Below are 16,291 nucleotides of genomic sequence, written 5' to 3' on the forward strand. Positions count from 1 at the left end.
ATGTATGTGTGCTTGCATATATGGCAGGCATATGTATCCACAGGCAATCCTGCGTCCTGCTCCCTCTCTGGGGCCCCAAAGTTCTGCTAATGTTTACCAGAGCAGAGCTGCCAGGAGTCTTTCCCTCACAGGACTATGAGCTCTACAAAACAAAGGGACTTCCATACACCTCCTCTGTCTGAGGGAATATAAATTCCCACGTCCAGTATTATCTCTCAAGATAGGAGAGATAAAAGCTGCTCTTATGTCACAACATACCATGTATGAAAACTCTGCATGCAGTTGTTGCAGCAGATGACTGACAATCACATAAGCAGAAAGCCTAAACTTAGAATATCTTAAACAAGCAAAAGGATATGAGGCAGAACACATCTTTGAAGACATCCATTTGATATTTCTGAAATTTGACCAATAAAAAATTTCATATCTTTGTGAGTAAATGACTAACCATATCTCAGTTTAGACTTTTAGGCTGCTGTTTGTTGATTAGCCCTAACCACAAATTACAGTTAGGACTGATGAGGATATCATCAGTCTAGCAGGTATTTGGTCATAAATCAGCACATTACACAAATGACAGGTTTGACCAGATGATGGTGCTGGATTTAGAGTGAAGTTATTACAATTCATCCAAAGCAGAGCATGAATGTTTGTACCAAATATCGTGGCGATCCATCCAGTAGATTTCACTCAAAACTAGAAATGGCAACAACGTGGGAAAAGAAAAACTACAAGTCAGGGGATGACCAAAGTCGTGACAATTCATCCTAACTGGAACGTGAATGTCTGTACCGAATAACAACATCAATCGATCCAAATGACATATTTCAGCATAAACCAGGGTGGAGGACCAACCAACCAACATTGCCATTCCAGGACGTTTTTTTTAAAACAGGAAGCTGGCATGCAGCACTCTCTCTCTCTCTCTCTAGCTTATCTTACCATTGTACAGGGTGTCATCAGTATTATTTTCTAATCTTGTGGCATATGTTTGGGTTTCAGAGTAGATAATGTGTGAAATTTCTCCTCGTGTAAGTGATTCATCCCACTTTCACATTTGGTTTGAATCTTTCATTCGTATGTTATTTCACAAATTGGGTAAAGGTGCAGAGCAGATCCCTTGGCAGACGTTACTGCAGTCCTGGCAGAATGCAGACCAATAGTATGTGCCAAGATAATGAACAAAATGTCAAATAATATATTGAGGGGTACTTTTTTTAAGCACTTATACTTCTAATAGCCTTATAAGGAATCAAACTGTGATGGATAAAAAAAACCCCAATGCCAATGAGAATAGTGTCTGTAACTTACAAAAGGGGAAATGTTTCTTTCTCAAGAGGCCAGGAACATTGTCCTGAGACCCCAAGGGGGCAGACTCAAATCTGTTTTCGTGTTTCATCACTTTAAAATACAGTCTGAAGGGATATTTTTAGGTGTTGTTTTGGGGGATCTACATTCTTGGGGTTTTCATAGAATTGCCAATATTGCCATGTAAGGTAATTTCAGCCAAGACAGCTCAACACGCCCACCTAAAGCCTATTTTAATAACATCAACTGGAACATGTGCCTTTATCTCTGTGTCCTGAAAATGTTCCCTTAACAACGATCCTTACACCTGTTTCTTTATACGTGTTCAGTTTTGACCTCTAACATGTTTAGAAAGGCAGCCAGCTTTGTCACTCTAGGAAACCCATAAGGCTTAAATAAAGTGGCTTTCAAAGAGGAGCCAATACCAATATTGTGATAAAGATAAGGGCACTAAAATCTGACAGCTGATCTTTTCTCCTGCATGAAATCCTGTTCAGTAAACACTTGAGACTTAGCATGACTGAAACTTTAAACAGTTTCTAACAGTTCTGACAAGTGTCCGTATCTTTGTTACATTCCCAACTGGATAAACCAACAATTTAACACTGTCCAACTGTGCGCTTCTTCCAAGCAGTAAGTTGAGCGTAAACTTAAACACTCACATTGTTGTATTTTTTGAAAGCCCTGGTTTCTAAACTGAAACATCCTGACCCCGTTTATGAAAGACATTCATGGAGAACACATCTTCCACGGGGCAACAGGTCAATGGTATGGCGGATCAACCATTCAAGCAGTCAGGCCAGCGAGAACAGGGCAGCTCTATGCAATGGTGAACTCAGAGGGCTGCTGGGAGCACACTTCCTCTCAGGGGTGGGCTGGGGTCAGCAGGCTGGGGATGATGGGGAAGGTCTTGGCATCTAATGGACAGATTGTGTGTCTTTTCCTGTGAGTGCCGCTAAACCCAACAAGGGGAATTTCCAATTCGTCTCCATCCATTGTACTGAGAGTTTTCGCTGACCACCCCACAGGCCCCAAAACATTCAAAGGCAGGAAAGAGAAGACCTCTTGCTGCTGACCAACAGGATATATTTACAGTAGAGGAGTCAATATGTTATTGTGAAATGGCCTCTGTCAGCGGCAGGATGTTTGGCAATCTCAGCGGCACATTTCTGGCACTGAGATGCTCGGACATTCCTTTGCATCTTATCTTTTTCATTAATGTAAAGAGGTGGGCCGGGGCTGGAGCTACAGGTGGAGGACCTACCTGTGTGTGAGTAGATAAACCACAGGGCTCCGGTCAACAGAGCCCCAATCACAAAGGCTGCAAACGCGATGCCCACCACTGTCGGAGTGTCCAACACGTACAGCGTGTCTGTGAACAAGGCAGAAAACAGTTCAAACACACTGACATGAACTCAGAAATATTTAACACCTCTCATCTGCAAAGTCTACAAAGATCCAAAATGTTCAACCACTACTCGAAGAGTTAAAGCAAGGCGTCTGGACTTGACCTGGATGACTGAGAATCTCCACAGATATGTTCAACCACTACATTTCAGAATGTTTATTCAAATCACATGCCCCCTTCAAAAGCAAGCACTGCTACCAAATTTAGCCAACTCTTGTTAGCTAGGGATATAAAACTTTTTACAGTAATTCTGAATCTGCTAGCTTGAGGCTGCTGCTGTAAATTAACACAGACTTACTAACAGAAGCAGCTAGCTAGTTCATTCATTCACCTCTTAGATTTCCACTTAGATTTCACAACTTACAGGTTCAGTTCTCGTTATTTACACCGTTTATTCATAGGATTATGTATTTTTGTACATTATTATTAATGTATTCATTTCAGTCATTCTTTTGTCTTAGTCATCTATTAAATAACACACATTTTGTGGAGTCCCAAAGTGTACATAAAGAACAACACTGAGAAAACTGTAAAAAGAACTTACTATCAGGAAGAGGATCCTGTGGAGGTCGAGGTGCTACAAAAAAAGAAAAAAGTAATTTTAATATGTGTTGACCATCATCATGTAGAGTGATGCAAAGTATATGTTATGAATGAAAAAAACCTATTCTAAGTCTGCTCATCGGTCACAGCCCAGAGGATCAGCAGATTGCTGATATTGCCCGGTGTTGATAAGCGGCTCTTGATGGAATGTGATGCAGAAACCTGAACCAAGAAAATGCCAAAAGCTATTCTGTACACTCATAGTGACCTACAGGATGAACCTTCTGACTCCGACCAGTTCTGCTTACCCATTTATTTCAAGCTATACGGAGGGCTTCCAAAAGTGAACTTAGCCGTAATGATGTCTTAACAAACAACACAAAGGCGTTTGTGTACGGGCGAACTCAAGAAGCGAGCTGGTACTTGTCCAAGACTGTGGCACAATGGGTGCTATTCTTGGAAAGAACACCTCTGAGTTATAATCTCGCATAATGGATGATGACAGGTCATCAGAGAGGATTTTAATTTCAGTGGGGACGACGGCCAGAGGACATTCTCTCTGTCACCCTTCAGCCCGTCCCATCGCTCCAGAGTTATCTGTCCCACGTGACTTGTTACGCTAAGAATGCAGAGAGTTGCCAAAGATGCTTTCAGAAGAGACAGAGAAAACACCAAACTGTGGCCAGCAGAAGACAGTGATGTGCAATGTTTTCTTATGTTTCGTGTGGATACATCTTGTTTAACAATGCCCATGGTGATAAACCTGAAAGCTCAATGTCCTTACTGTTTGTGGGGAACAATACTCCTTGACTTTTGGTCACTATTTTAATATTTTAGAAGCAGACAACACCCTAGAAGTTAAACACATGACTTATGTTTGCACCTTGAAGCTGTTGCTGCTGGAGCAGTTCTGATTATCTTTGTGAACGTCATTTGTTTATGTAAGTTCGCTAGCTATGGAATGAGAGAGCACCCCGGCATAATGACTTATTTTTGTTCAACTCTGACCTCTCCTAACAGAGCACAGAAACCACTGACGGCCGCTTCAAGACTCTTGACGTTGGTTGTTACAAAGCCAGCTACAGTTGAACTCCACGGTTCAAAGCTTTTCATCACAATAAGCTTCGGTTCACGAGGTCATTAAGACCACATACAGTTGAGAGCTGGGAGTGGTTTCACATAGTTACACAGGATTCTCATGATGAAACTGTTCACAGGTTTTTGTCTTGAGTATGAAGAAAAAAAATCTGAGCTCTGGAAGATTTATACTTTTTTAATGGCCAGATTCTAGTGAGGCACAAATAATCCAAACTGATACAAGTAGAAACATCTCTTTTGGGGTTTTTAACATGATAAGTTTTGAGTTTTATGATAATTTTCATGATAAAGTAAGATGCTTGACATCTGGCCAGTGAAGAACAAAAAAAAACCATCATTCAGCAGGCTTTAGGCTGATGTATCACCGCAGATATTTATCACAGATATCTGCTCCTTAGAAAGCTCGGCAACCTGAAGGGTCAACACACTCACTCATAAAGCATACACACACTGCAGCTAGAGCCTGTCCAATATAATACATAATGCAATAACCCTGATATTAAAAGCAGATCAGATTCTATTCATTGTAATGGAAATAAACCAATCTCTTCTATAGGTTTTGTAAATTCATCCTTTATTCATTGTAGACTTAAACCAAAGTAAGACTAATTGTGTGCTGGTGTAATATTATCTACACTGCTAGCCTCTCAAATAACTGATATTTTCAACCTTTGCTGAATGTTACCAGATCCATAAAAAAGGGATAAAATTTATTGATGTTGTGAAGCAGTAAATCTACTTTTGATGGCAGGGCTTTGAGTCTGTTATGTTTTTCCATGCACCAAGTTGGCCACAAGTGGCCTCCTTTGATTTGTAGATCAAGTTCAGCTCTTTGGGATGCTGTCCAGTGCAGAACTGTGGCCCTTGAAAAGGCTGCTTGTTTTGTTTGCCATCCTAGCATAAGTGATGCCTTTGTGTTATAAAACACAGTCTTTGATGAAATTGAGTTTTTTCTTCTTTTTTTTTTCTTTTTTTTTTTTTGCAGTGTGTTTATTGCATATCCGTGTTTACTTAATCTGTTCCATGGAAAATAAACCCGCTGTACTGGCATAGTGGCTGTGCACATTGCTGCTGCTAGACTAGCTTAGCTTAATCACTCATTGCTGCACAATTCAGAGTCTCTGTTCACCAGTGTCTTCAGCAGCTTTTTTTAACATTAATACTGGAACTTCTGTGCTATAAAGTGACTGCATATACACGTCTGTCCAGCATCGACACCCAATATCCAGGTAAAATGCATAGCAATAAATCCACCCACTTCTGTAAAGCAATTCTCACTCTAGAGCTGAGATTTTTGAGGCCAATAGCAACAGTACATCCATGTCTTAGAGTTGAAAAATGTGCAAAAACAAAAAAGTTTTACAGGTTTTTCATCCACTTGCTGTTTATCATTTTTCACAGGTGAAAAATAAAACTTTTCAGATCCAGGCTGCCAACTCTAGAACTGGACTGGTCATCCTAAAATATCTGACTTAACACTGGCTTCTGCTTGGGCAGGGCAGGTATTTAGTCCCCCCAGCTGTTCTTATAACCATCTTTGGGGAAAGGATGTTTTACAACTTGGAGAAAATACCCTCAACCACCCCACATAAAGTCCTCCCCCTGTCAGTGCTTTCCTTTATAATTTATGGCAAACACATCTACTCCAATTTCATGTTACTTATCAGTGTGTATATACACAATACAATGTATCCACAACAGGCCCGGCCATGGTGATACATCAGTCAGACTGTCGCTCTTGCTGATTAAAATGATGTGATGTATATTAAACTCATGAGTCCATTAAACTGATTCAAACTGACCGCAACTCTCTTGTTGATGTCATTGCTCAGAGGGGAAGTTGATTTGAAAAACTCTGGCAGTCCACCAGAAATTTGGCACTCGTGATATCACCCCATCTCAGCGTGGGTCATAATTAGTAAAATGTGACAGTGGTTACCTAAACAAGTGGTGACCGCAGGGCCTTTCGGCTCTGGTTGGACTCCCAAAGCCAACAAGAAGACCACCACTCCCCTAGCACACACACACTCCTCCCTGCTTCTCCCCTCTCTAGTGGAAAGTGGAGGCCACAGTGAAGGTCCTAAATGAAAACACTTGGAGCTTGGTTCTGTATGACTCCTCTTTTTCCGCCTCTCCCTCAGCATGAACTGGTCCAGAGGAGCTGAACTGGGCCTCAGCGTTAGCATACTCCCCTTTAATGCAGTCAACCACATGCTAGTATGTACACACACCCCAAAACGCACTTCTGTGTACAGACAATAATGTAAACAGACACATGCACGCACACACCAAATGTGCACACACACGCATCTGCATACACAATCACACAACACAATCTCTCTCTCTCTCTCACACACACACACACACACACACACAGACGCCACAGTTAATGATAGCCAGATGTGGGGAAGTGATGTGCAGTGTTTTGTGGTTTGTGTAGTACTGGACCGAGCTTTCTCTGACTCCTTTGCCTTCAGACCAGCTTCTCTTTTTACTCCAGTTTGCTTATCACACTTTATACTCAATGGAAATCAGAGTTTAATTCATTTTTTAATTTAATGTGTAGCCCTAATGAAAAGGACCTAAATGCATCTTGTATGTAAAATACAGTTTTTTCCTTTTAACTAACCTGTTTTTTCTGGTTTTTCCGATACATCCACCACAACCAGCGGCTTGGTAAATGTCTTGGTGTTCATCATCATCACCACAATATTGTCCAGAGAAAGGGAATCGCATTTCTCACTGGGCTGTAAGCACTGTGTGGATAAAATAAACAAATAAAGAGGGTGAAGAACTTAAAACTACAGCATTTACAGTACACGTTATGTTATGCTCTGTCAATTTCTACAGAAGGTTTTCTGAAAGCATAAGCAAACACACACATTTCATATTTCTCAACCTCAAGTAAATGAACTTCTGTCATACCTGAAGTTTAAACTTGTAAATCAAACAAATGACAAACTCGTGAGCCTGACTCGGATAAAAATCAGAATCTAATTAGAATCACTGCCATAAGTCAGCCTCAGGTGTATGAGCTGGACCAATAGTACAGTAAGAGAAAAATGAAAATGATGGCTAAGATTGATGCTTATTTTTGTTCTGAAGTTGGCAAACTTTACAGCGATTCATGTTTCACACTTAGCTTTGAGTGCAGATCTGATCTGTGAATGGCTCAGGTCAGCCAGATTAAAGATGGTGCACTGCCACACCAACTTATAGTCTTCTAAAATAAACACTGCTAATGCTAGATATCTGGAGAGACTGAAAAAACGTTTATGGCCTGTACAGCTTGTATCATTAAACATGCAAAAGAATTAAAAGTAATTTGGAGAAGATTATACTGCATACCGGCGGTAGTGGTTGGTTGCCCTGAAATCTCTTGGAGCACAGAGACATCTCACAGTGAAGGAAAAGCAGGGACATGTTGAACTTTGAGTTGAAGGTGAAGCTGAAACTTTTCTTCTCGGCCTGTGTGCGAAGGACAGGGAAGTCCCTCTGAGGATAGTACTTGACGGACTCGTCTTCAGGGCAGACTGTCCGAATGAGAGTGTAGTCTGAGGCCACACTGGGGTTGGAGTTGGGAGAAATAAAGCACGATATGAGAGTGAATCCCAGCTCCGGATCTGATGCGGTTGATGTGACCTGAGGCACACGAGAGAGAAGAACAACACATACATCGGTCATTTATCATGACAGTCTTCAAGCAAGCCTTTAAACTTGAGTCAAGACAGTAATAACCAGTAACCTCACATTTGTCCAGCATACATAAAGCCAGGCAGCGAGCTTGGCTTAGCATCAATAATTAAGGAAGGGGAAACCAGTTGGTTGAAAAAACAAAACAAAACAAAACAAAAAACAAAACTCCAGGACACCATTCCTCCTGTCCAAGATGACGCTAAGCTAACTGTGTGCTGTATGCTAATGTTATTTCATCTGTTGGATGTGAAACTGTTTGGTAAAACACTATTTAACTGCAATAAATTTTAGTCATTAAGGTTAAGATAATCTTTCAATCCCTAATACAGTCTCTTGCGTTATTATTGCTCCTCTTTCCTTCTTTTGGATTGTCACTGAAAAGGTCTCCCAAAGGTCTTTGTCTGGTTCTACAGGCTCACTGTCAATGAAGCATCGCCCACTGATATAATCATAAATTATTACTTCAAAGGACCTCAAAGTATGAGTCTTTGCCATCTCTTCCACGACCTCCACGAGTATTTTTGCTAAACCGACAGACAGCACTCTTAGCCAGGCAGACAGGACACAGAGTTGAAAAGAGGAGATACAAGAATATGAGGGGTGAAAGTGAGTGTTAGCTTCTTGTTCCTGACTAGACAAAATACAAATTGACCTTGTGGATATGACCACACTACGAGATCAAAGCAGGAAGAGACCAAATCCCAGACAAAGAGTACACAGATGACAGTTGTTCAGGGACAAAATAACACAAGTTGCATAACACAATACCAAAATAAAAGGTAATATAGTGGAAATACAGAGCTTACCTCCACAAAGACTTGCTGGTTTTGTGTAACAGTGTAGAAGGCCTGGCGTGAAGGGTTGTTGAATGGCAGTGTGTCGTACAGCTCCATGTTAAACGTCATGTTTTGGACCGGCTGCATTTCTGGTTGCACCCCTGGTCCTGGTACAATCCTGGGAAGTGTTTCTGAGGTTTCCTGGTTCTTTCTGTACGTGCAATTGAACTAAGAGGAGAATAAGACAAAGCCAACACAAATATCAGCATGGTTCTGACATCAGATTCCACTGCTCAGCAACCTCAAACGGTGTGAGTGTGTGTTGATGTTTGAGCACATCGAGATGGACCAGAAAAAAGGTAGGGGACGTATGAGATACTGTATAAATAAGAACAATAAGTGGGACGTGAAAAATGGATGAGACAAAGGAAAATAAGTCAGGAGAAGGGAGAAGATGGAGAAACTTCAAAATGGAAAATATCAGGTCGAGTTCATAAAACAGACATCATGGAAAGACAGAGAGATTGCAGGAGCCAGATGAGTCTTTACTAGCACCAAGGGACCGTGGGAAATTAAGTTTCTTCCAACTCTGCATGATTTACATAGAGATGTAGATGATCAGTGGTCTTGACTTGACAACTTTCACCCTGCAATATAGTGCAGCTTTCACAAAGACAGAACCACAGTGATGTCTTACCACTATGACATACTGGTGCTCTGTGGGCTCCATTAATGGCCTCTCTGACTCCGCTGGGTCCTTTGGGAACATCAGGTCTTCCAGATCCTCATAATCCAACGGCCCACCACTCCCATCCTTCGTCTCAGTTTGACTTATCAAAACCTGTGTACCGCAACCCGAGTCTGTTACTCACAAGGCCACATCAGTTTATACGTGATAGAAAAACTTTCACAAAAATCACTTCCAGACAGATCAGATCTAGTTGCGAGTAGTCTTGTTTAATTCAGGGTGTTCAGTAAGTCAAAGGCACAGAGATTTGAATCTTTGAGAGGGGTCGCCAAAACATTCTGCAGCCAACAAGTTGGATTTAAAATGTGTGAATATCCTGTGCCTTCAGCAGTGAGCCTGGACAAAAACATGAAACATGCTTTCAAATTCTCAGTAGAGCAGAGGAATGTTAGGGGTTACGCTGCTTTAAGGAAACTTTGATTTAATGAGGTGACAGCACAATGTCAATGACACTAACAGTGTTTTTCCTAAGTCTGCATCAAATATTAGTTGACCTGCCATTTCTTGTCACAGCTGAATTAATTCAACAATCACAGGACAGGAGAAACAACAGTCAGAACAGATTATCTTTGATGTGTTGGGACCTTTATCTCTTAACTAGAGGTCAGAGGTTATCCCTGCATCCAAGTGCTAACACAAAAGACAACCTTGGACATGTTCCCAGGATTTTGATCTGCATTGGACAGAAAATGTGTTGTTACAAAGTTCCTCCACAAAGGATTTCAAAAGGTTGGGGAGGAAGTGATTCATCCTTGCTTGTTAGAATAAATGCTGAATGAACGCATTCCATAATAATGAAGATAACTGGGGATGTCAGATGTGAATGCTGAGTCCCATAAAAGCACTGGAGTGTTCACCCTTACATGAAATTGTCCTTTAAAGACAAATGGAAAGTTGACCTCTCCTTATTTTATGTAAAACGGCTGCTAGGAAACTGTTAACTTCTGTGGTGCTCTACTGACTTTGGCACAATATAGAGGCTAGCAAGAAGCTCTTTCGAGAAGCCCATATAGATTTGGTTATATACAATCAGCAATTTAACATATTAACATATAACATATAGTTTTGTGGACTAAGAAAAAAAGGCATGGAGTATTGTATGGAAAGCAATTGCAAAGCAATTTCTAACACTGTCAGCCCTCTGCTGCTTAATTGTCAGTGTTCAAATTGAAGTAATATTAGGAACTGTTTTTGGTGTCCACCCGCACAAATACTAAATCAAATTACCAAGCCAACATTGTCAGTTGTCTCCTCTTTTCATTATTCCCTATTCCCATTATCTGCATGATGAATGAATAATGAAATAATAGGTATTGTACTCACAGCGTTGATGTGCAGGGCCATTGGGCTTCCCTGCATGGGATATACAGTGGTCTGACAACCACTCAGAGGAGTTTCCAGTGTGTAGTGGGTGGCATTGACTGTAGCTTTGCAAGTTGGGTCTTGGAGCGTGAGGTTGGCATGGCTGAACCCATTTGCCTGAGGAAACATCAAAAATGGGCAATGCTGAATAAAGATCAAAAAAACCTTTTTCTTTATTAAGTCATTTTCAGAATTGTCAAAAAAAAAGACTAAAAAGTCAAAGCAGTTGTGTAAGACTTTGAGTTCTCAGGGATAAACAAATCCCACAAGGTGGTCTAGCTCCAGCTCCAGCTTCTCCTAATTACAGTCTATGCCAGTTTCCATTCTGTGATGTGGGCTTGCTGCGCTGTACCCGTGTTCAGACGCCAAATGTTGGAGACAGTCCTAATAGCTTCAGTGTCAGCTTGTGTAAAAAACAAGGACAAGGACACTGGCTTTTCAATAAAGAGCAACAGAGTAATGACAACAGTTCTCATTGTGCTCCAGAGTATTTCTTTATATTTCACTTTTGTACAACATAAACTTACTTTATCATTCATGCTGTTTAAACTCATGCTGTGCACTCACTTGCAGGCTTTCTTTGTCGATGCTGACCACCATCCTCGTGTCCTCACACTGCACACTGAGGCCAACGCTCAGATTGCCCGGCAGCTCCTCAGGCTCCCCCTTTTCCCAGGGCCGAGCGTCAAAGGAGGGGGGCAGAGGCCCAGATGGAGGGAAGGGAAAGGGTAGAGAGGAGCGTCGTGAGCCAGCTCCAGCTCCTGGACGAGGACTGGGGTCACGCAGAATGGGCAGCTCTGGGGGAAACATGCTCTCCAGATGATCTACCACAGTCACACATGGGTAGAAGCTCAAGAGGCTGATTTTACACTCAAGGAAATTACACCGTGACTGTGACTATAAAACCATTTCCCGATTTCACACTAGTTTCTCTGTAAGGACTGTTAAATGTGCAATATTAGTAATATTAGCCATGAAAAAAATGGTAGCTATGGTTTAGCTGAACACATTATATCTCTCTCTGATTTAGTAAAGTTTAAACAGAGCGAATAATTCAGAGGATATTTCTTAGTTTACCTGGCTCTCTCACACGGATATTAAAGTGGTTGGCCACAGGTGTGCTGGTGTAAGATGTGACCGGACTGTATCCGTGTTCCGCCGCCCACTTGATCAAAGCTTGTGACCCTGATGGCAAGTGTTGCCTGGGTGATTTTGACACTTGCACCAGTCCCTCTCTACTTGAACTAACACTTATGGTATCAGAGGCCTGTGGAAGAGAAAGCAGTAAGTGTCATTCATTTTGTCTTTACTGTATGTTTTCCACTCAAAACAACAAATTGTGACACTTTTACAAGAGACTATAGATTTAACTAAGCTCCACTGAGACTGTCAGAAATAAATGACATGATTTACTGTTCAAGCTTTACAAGATGCAACTTCAAGTACAGCCCTGCACTCGTTCTGTATGAATCATTTGCTTGCATGTGAGGTAATGGGAGTATCACAGCTCAGTCAATGCTGAGAAATCAACATGTTCGTTTGCATCTAAAGTCGTGCCCTGCCCTGCTGCGCGCTCTCCCTGTGTGAGGGAGCAACGATTCTTTCTCACAGTCATTTCCCACACATTCAGGTCTCTAGAGCAAAGCTAAGGAGAACCCACTTTCTGACAGAGGCGAGGTCTCAGTTTTACAAGGCTATCATATCACATACATAGTTGACACTCTCCCAAATACTGGTTGCACAAGCAGTGCTTCCTGTGTACCACTGCTGTCAAATAAAAGGCAAAATGTCGGCTATGTGGGGACAAAAGAAATTGTCTTGTGTTTTGACTATCCTCCTGTGTTTTAACACTTAAGACAAGGTGTGGCAGCACTTGCAAGTAGTATTGTCTATGGCTTTTTATTTTGGTGTCAACACAAACAAATTTTGAAAAGTCTATTTATCACTAAAAGGCCATGCTAAAACCCCAAAATAAACACTTGAAAACACACATTCACCACGTATTTTAATTTCTTGTTAATATTTCTTAGGTAATAAATAAAAAAAAATATCAAAACATTTGAACTAAAAATACACAGCCTGCATTTTGCAAGTCTACAAAATCTAAAATGTTACAGTTTGTTGCAAATTATTACCATCCATTTCATACTGTTAATCGACTTAAAGTACCACAGGCTGTGACCTGACATTACACTCACACAGTCTGACTGACTTACTGTACAGCAGTGACCGGGCAGCTGTACAAACACACTGCGCCTGGCAAAAGTGCTGTGTCATGGCTACAGCAGCACTGTAGGACGATCAGCATTACACACTGAGAAAACACAAAACCCCCCTGCACAGCTCCACTGAAATCAGTAGAGGGCTACCAGCAGAGAGGTGCAGCAAATGGACAGGCACCGATGGTCAGTCATACAATAAATACCAAATGTCTCTGCACTCAGCACCAGTGAAATATTTGGACAAATGTCTATTCAAGAAACAGGGTTTAAAATTCCAGCTGGAATAATTACAATGTTTGGACAACTGCCAGCTTTCTGTCCACATGATCTACAGTTTGACTATGTGTGCTTACGGCAGGTGTCATACTCTTATAGTTCCTAAGGATCCTAAGAGACTCTAGTAACACTAATGAAGATTTAATATCAAAACTATATATCCATACTCAGGGCTATATGTATAAAACCATATTTCTAAGTAAAGGGCACTCTGATATATTGACAGTAATTAGCCAGTGTTTGTCTTGTGTGTATGCTGAGGAGGTCCTAACAGCTTGCAGCCTAACGAAGAGCCTGAAGCAAGCGTTGCTCATAATTCACATTATGACTGATGGGAAGCAGCTTAGTAACCTTGCCTCTTAAAATATGTGATGCCCGTCCCCACCCAACCATTGGGCCCCATGAATGTGATGACAATCCCTTGAGCTGCTGTACTTAAATTTCACAGGTCCACCTAACCTGTTATTCCCACCCTCTCCTGCAGCGGAGTCCAGGTGACAATTCAACACACTTTCTGCAGTGACAAAATCCTAGATCAGCAGTGCAAAGTGATGACATTTCTGTCTGTGGCAAGACTTGTGAGGCACTAAAATGTGTGATATAAAATCTCAGAGGTGAAGTCTGTACAGGAAAAAAGATGTTTCTGGATAAAAAGCTTTTATCTGGTTGTGATGCTGTTATCTTACCACTACATCCAGCTTGCCAATCATATTGTGGGCCTTGATGACCCAGTTAACAGACTTGGCGCATTTGAGCAGCAAGACGACGTCACGGCGCAGCAGAGCATCGTCCTCCAGAGGCCGCAGTTCCACTATGACATCCACCTGGAAAGCACTGCAGAAAAGAGGGGAAAAAAAGAATATTGGACGGCTAGGTCAACATAGCGTTATCATGCCCTCTGTGTCTGGCCAACTAATTAAAAAGCTGGATGTGATCCCAGAAAAAAAAAGCGGACGTGCACTACAGAGCAGATAGCAATAGAGTGAGATACAGTTACCACCACATTCCCAGATTTGCGGTCTTTTGGGTGAACAGAATAATCACTCCACTGAGGGAGTGAGGAGATTATCTGGCGAACCTGGACTTGAACAGTAACCCACCCCCCCCCCCCCCCCCACCCACCCCCCCCCCACCCCACCCCACACACACAACCACCTGCCTTCACATTTCCATCCAAAACAATCTCTACAGAGATTGGTGAGAGCATCTTGACCTAAAAAATAAACTATGACAACATGTTCTTGGCTTTGGCTGCTCACCTGCTGGAGTTAGGGGCTTGGAGCTCAATGATGTGGACTTCTCGGTCTTTGTCGGGTCCAGACAGGACACAACCCTTTGATGCCTGTGGCTCCACGTAGCCACCGAGGTAGTTCAGAGACAGGAACTTGGAATCAATCTTGCAGGTGTCAGAAAACACTGTATCTGAGAGTGGAAAGATGTTTATGTTACTTTTTGGAGGGGGTTCCTTGAGGCTATTTTGATCCCACAAAGGAGAAATAGGGTTTTTTGTTATGCCCTCCACCAAGGGGAGGTCACAGCATAAGGTCAGCTACAGAAAAGCAACCACTGCTTCTGGGAGGAATTCAGTGTCCTGCTCACTGAGATTTGAGTAAGGTGAATATTTGCTTTGACCTGGTCATTCCAGCTGAAGAACAGTTTCCCTGCTATACAGGCCTGCAGCTGGTATTTCCATTGCCTTCGCATTAAGTAGGCCCAGTACTGTGTTGGATGAAGTTGGTTGTGCTCTGGTTGGCTTAACCTGTCTTCTTATCAATGAGGAAATTTCTCTTTGGGTTTTTACGTGGGAAAACTAAACATGAGTTTTCAACCAGAATTCCTCCACAATAACAGAACAATAATATTGTTATTAGAGTGTTTTTTCCTCTAATTTCACAACTGCTCGAGAATTTGTTAACCGCTAAGAAAGCACCTTCAGAAGACGAAAAGTTCGGCCCTTTCTCAGCACTCAGCGAAAACACGAGACAGCTGCTTCCTTATTTGGCAAACAGAGCCTTGGACAAAGTATAAACTGAAGGTTGGCACCTTCCTCTCCGGAACCTTTGTGCCACTGGTTAGGAAGCAAAGTGAGAATCTGTCCATCTTCATGAAACACGACTAATGATGTGAAAGAGTGGAAATCCACAGCTCTTTGCTTGAAGTAAACATCATGGCACTTTGGGTTTGTGCCAAACCACAACCCCATAATGACACAAGCCAAACGCTTGAAGGCTGAGCAACCACTCTGCTCTCCACAGCAACCAACAACATAAAGAAAAAACTTATCACCGGCACTAGTGGAGCCATTATTTCTCCGCAGACATGAGCTTTGCTTTATTTCCATGTAGTGAAAGATGCTCATTAAAAGCAAGATGTCCTGCCTGAGAGCATTGTGAGGTTGTAAATGCTGGCTGTTCACTGTGTGAAGTGGCCAAAAGAGAGTGAAGAATCTTGAGTCCACATCTTGAACATGTGTGATGATCAATCATAGCCTCCCCTGAGAATCCCCCGGTGCTTCTTCACTTTGGGCATACTCCCCCTTATTGTACTTAGTGGGAAAATGTAACAGACATAGTCTCCTGCTAACTTCTGCTTTTTTGCACCCGACATCTGGTTGACCTATGTTCTGTATGACCTGTAGCAGATCTTGTACATTTTTTGTTTTTTTATCGTAGACTTGTTATATTAGTGAAAACTATGGAAGTGACACCGCTTAGCAAAAGAAATAAATTACATTTTATAAATATTGTCAGTAAATATTTATCTTATTTACTGTGGGCAAGAGTTTCTCACAGTAAAAAGGAATTCCCAAATTTTCCTTGAAGTTGTTTTGGTCTGCCAAGGAAAGATAAGAGAG

The 16,291-nt window shown here is 41.8% G+C and overlaps 1 protein-coding gene across 1 annotated transcript in view; it reads right to left on the reverse strand.

Moving 5' to 3' along the window:
- The window catches only part of tgfbr3 (transforming growth factor, beta receptor III), a 64,052-nt gene that overhangs the window by 5,495 nt on the left and 42,266 nt on the right, over positions 1-16,291 (reverse strand). Inside the window, exons 6-16 of the mRNA XM_046391054.1 lie at positions 14,697-14,859; positions 14,124-14,271; positions 12,017-12,206; positions 11,507-11,763; positions 10,901-11,056; positions 9,527-9,670; positions 8,860-9,057; positions 7,706-7,999; positions 6,987-7,113; positions 3,261-3,293; positions 2,573-2,680 (exon numbers count right to left, since the gene is read on the reverse strand). Coding sequence (XP_046247010.1) covers positions 2,573-2,680; positions 3,261-3,293; positions 6,987-7,113; positions 7,706-7,999; positions 8,860-9,057; positions 9,527-9,670; positions 10,901-11,056; positions 11,507-11,763; positions 12,017-12,206; positions 14,124-14,271; positions 14,697-14,859 — 1,818 coding nt within the window. The remainder of the gene's footprint in view (positions 1-2,572; positions 2,681-3,260; positions 3,294-6,986; positions 7,114-7,705; positions 8,000-8,859; positions 9,058-9,526; positions 9,671-10,900; positions 11,057-11,506; positions 11,764-12,016; positions 12,207-14,123; positions 14,272-14,696; positions 14,860-16,291) is intronic.

The sequence above is a fragment of the Scatophagus argus genome, chromosome 6 (assembly GCF_020382885.2).
Source record: "Scatophagus argus isolate fScaArg1 chromosome 6, fScaArg1.pri, whole genome shotgun sequence".
Taxonomy (NCBI): Eukaryota; Metazoa; Chordata; class Actinopteri; family Scatophagidae; genus Scatophagus; species Scatophagus argus.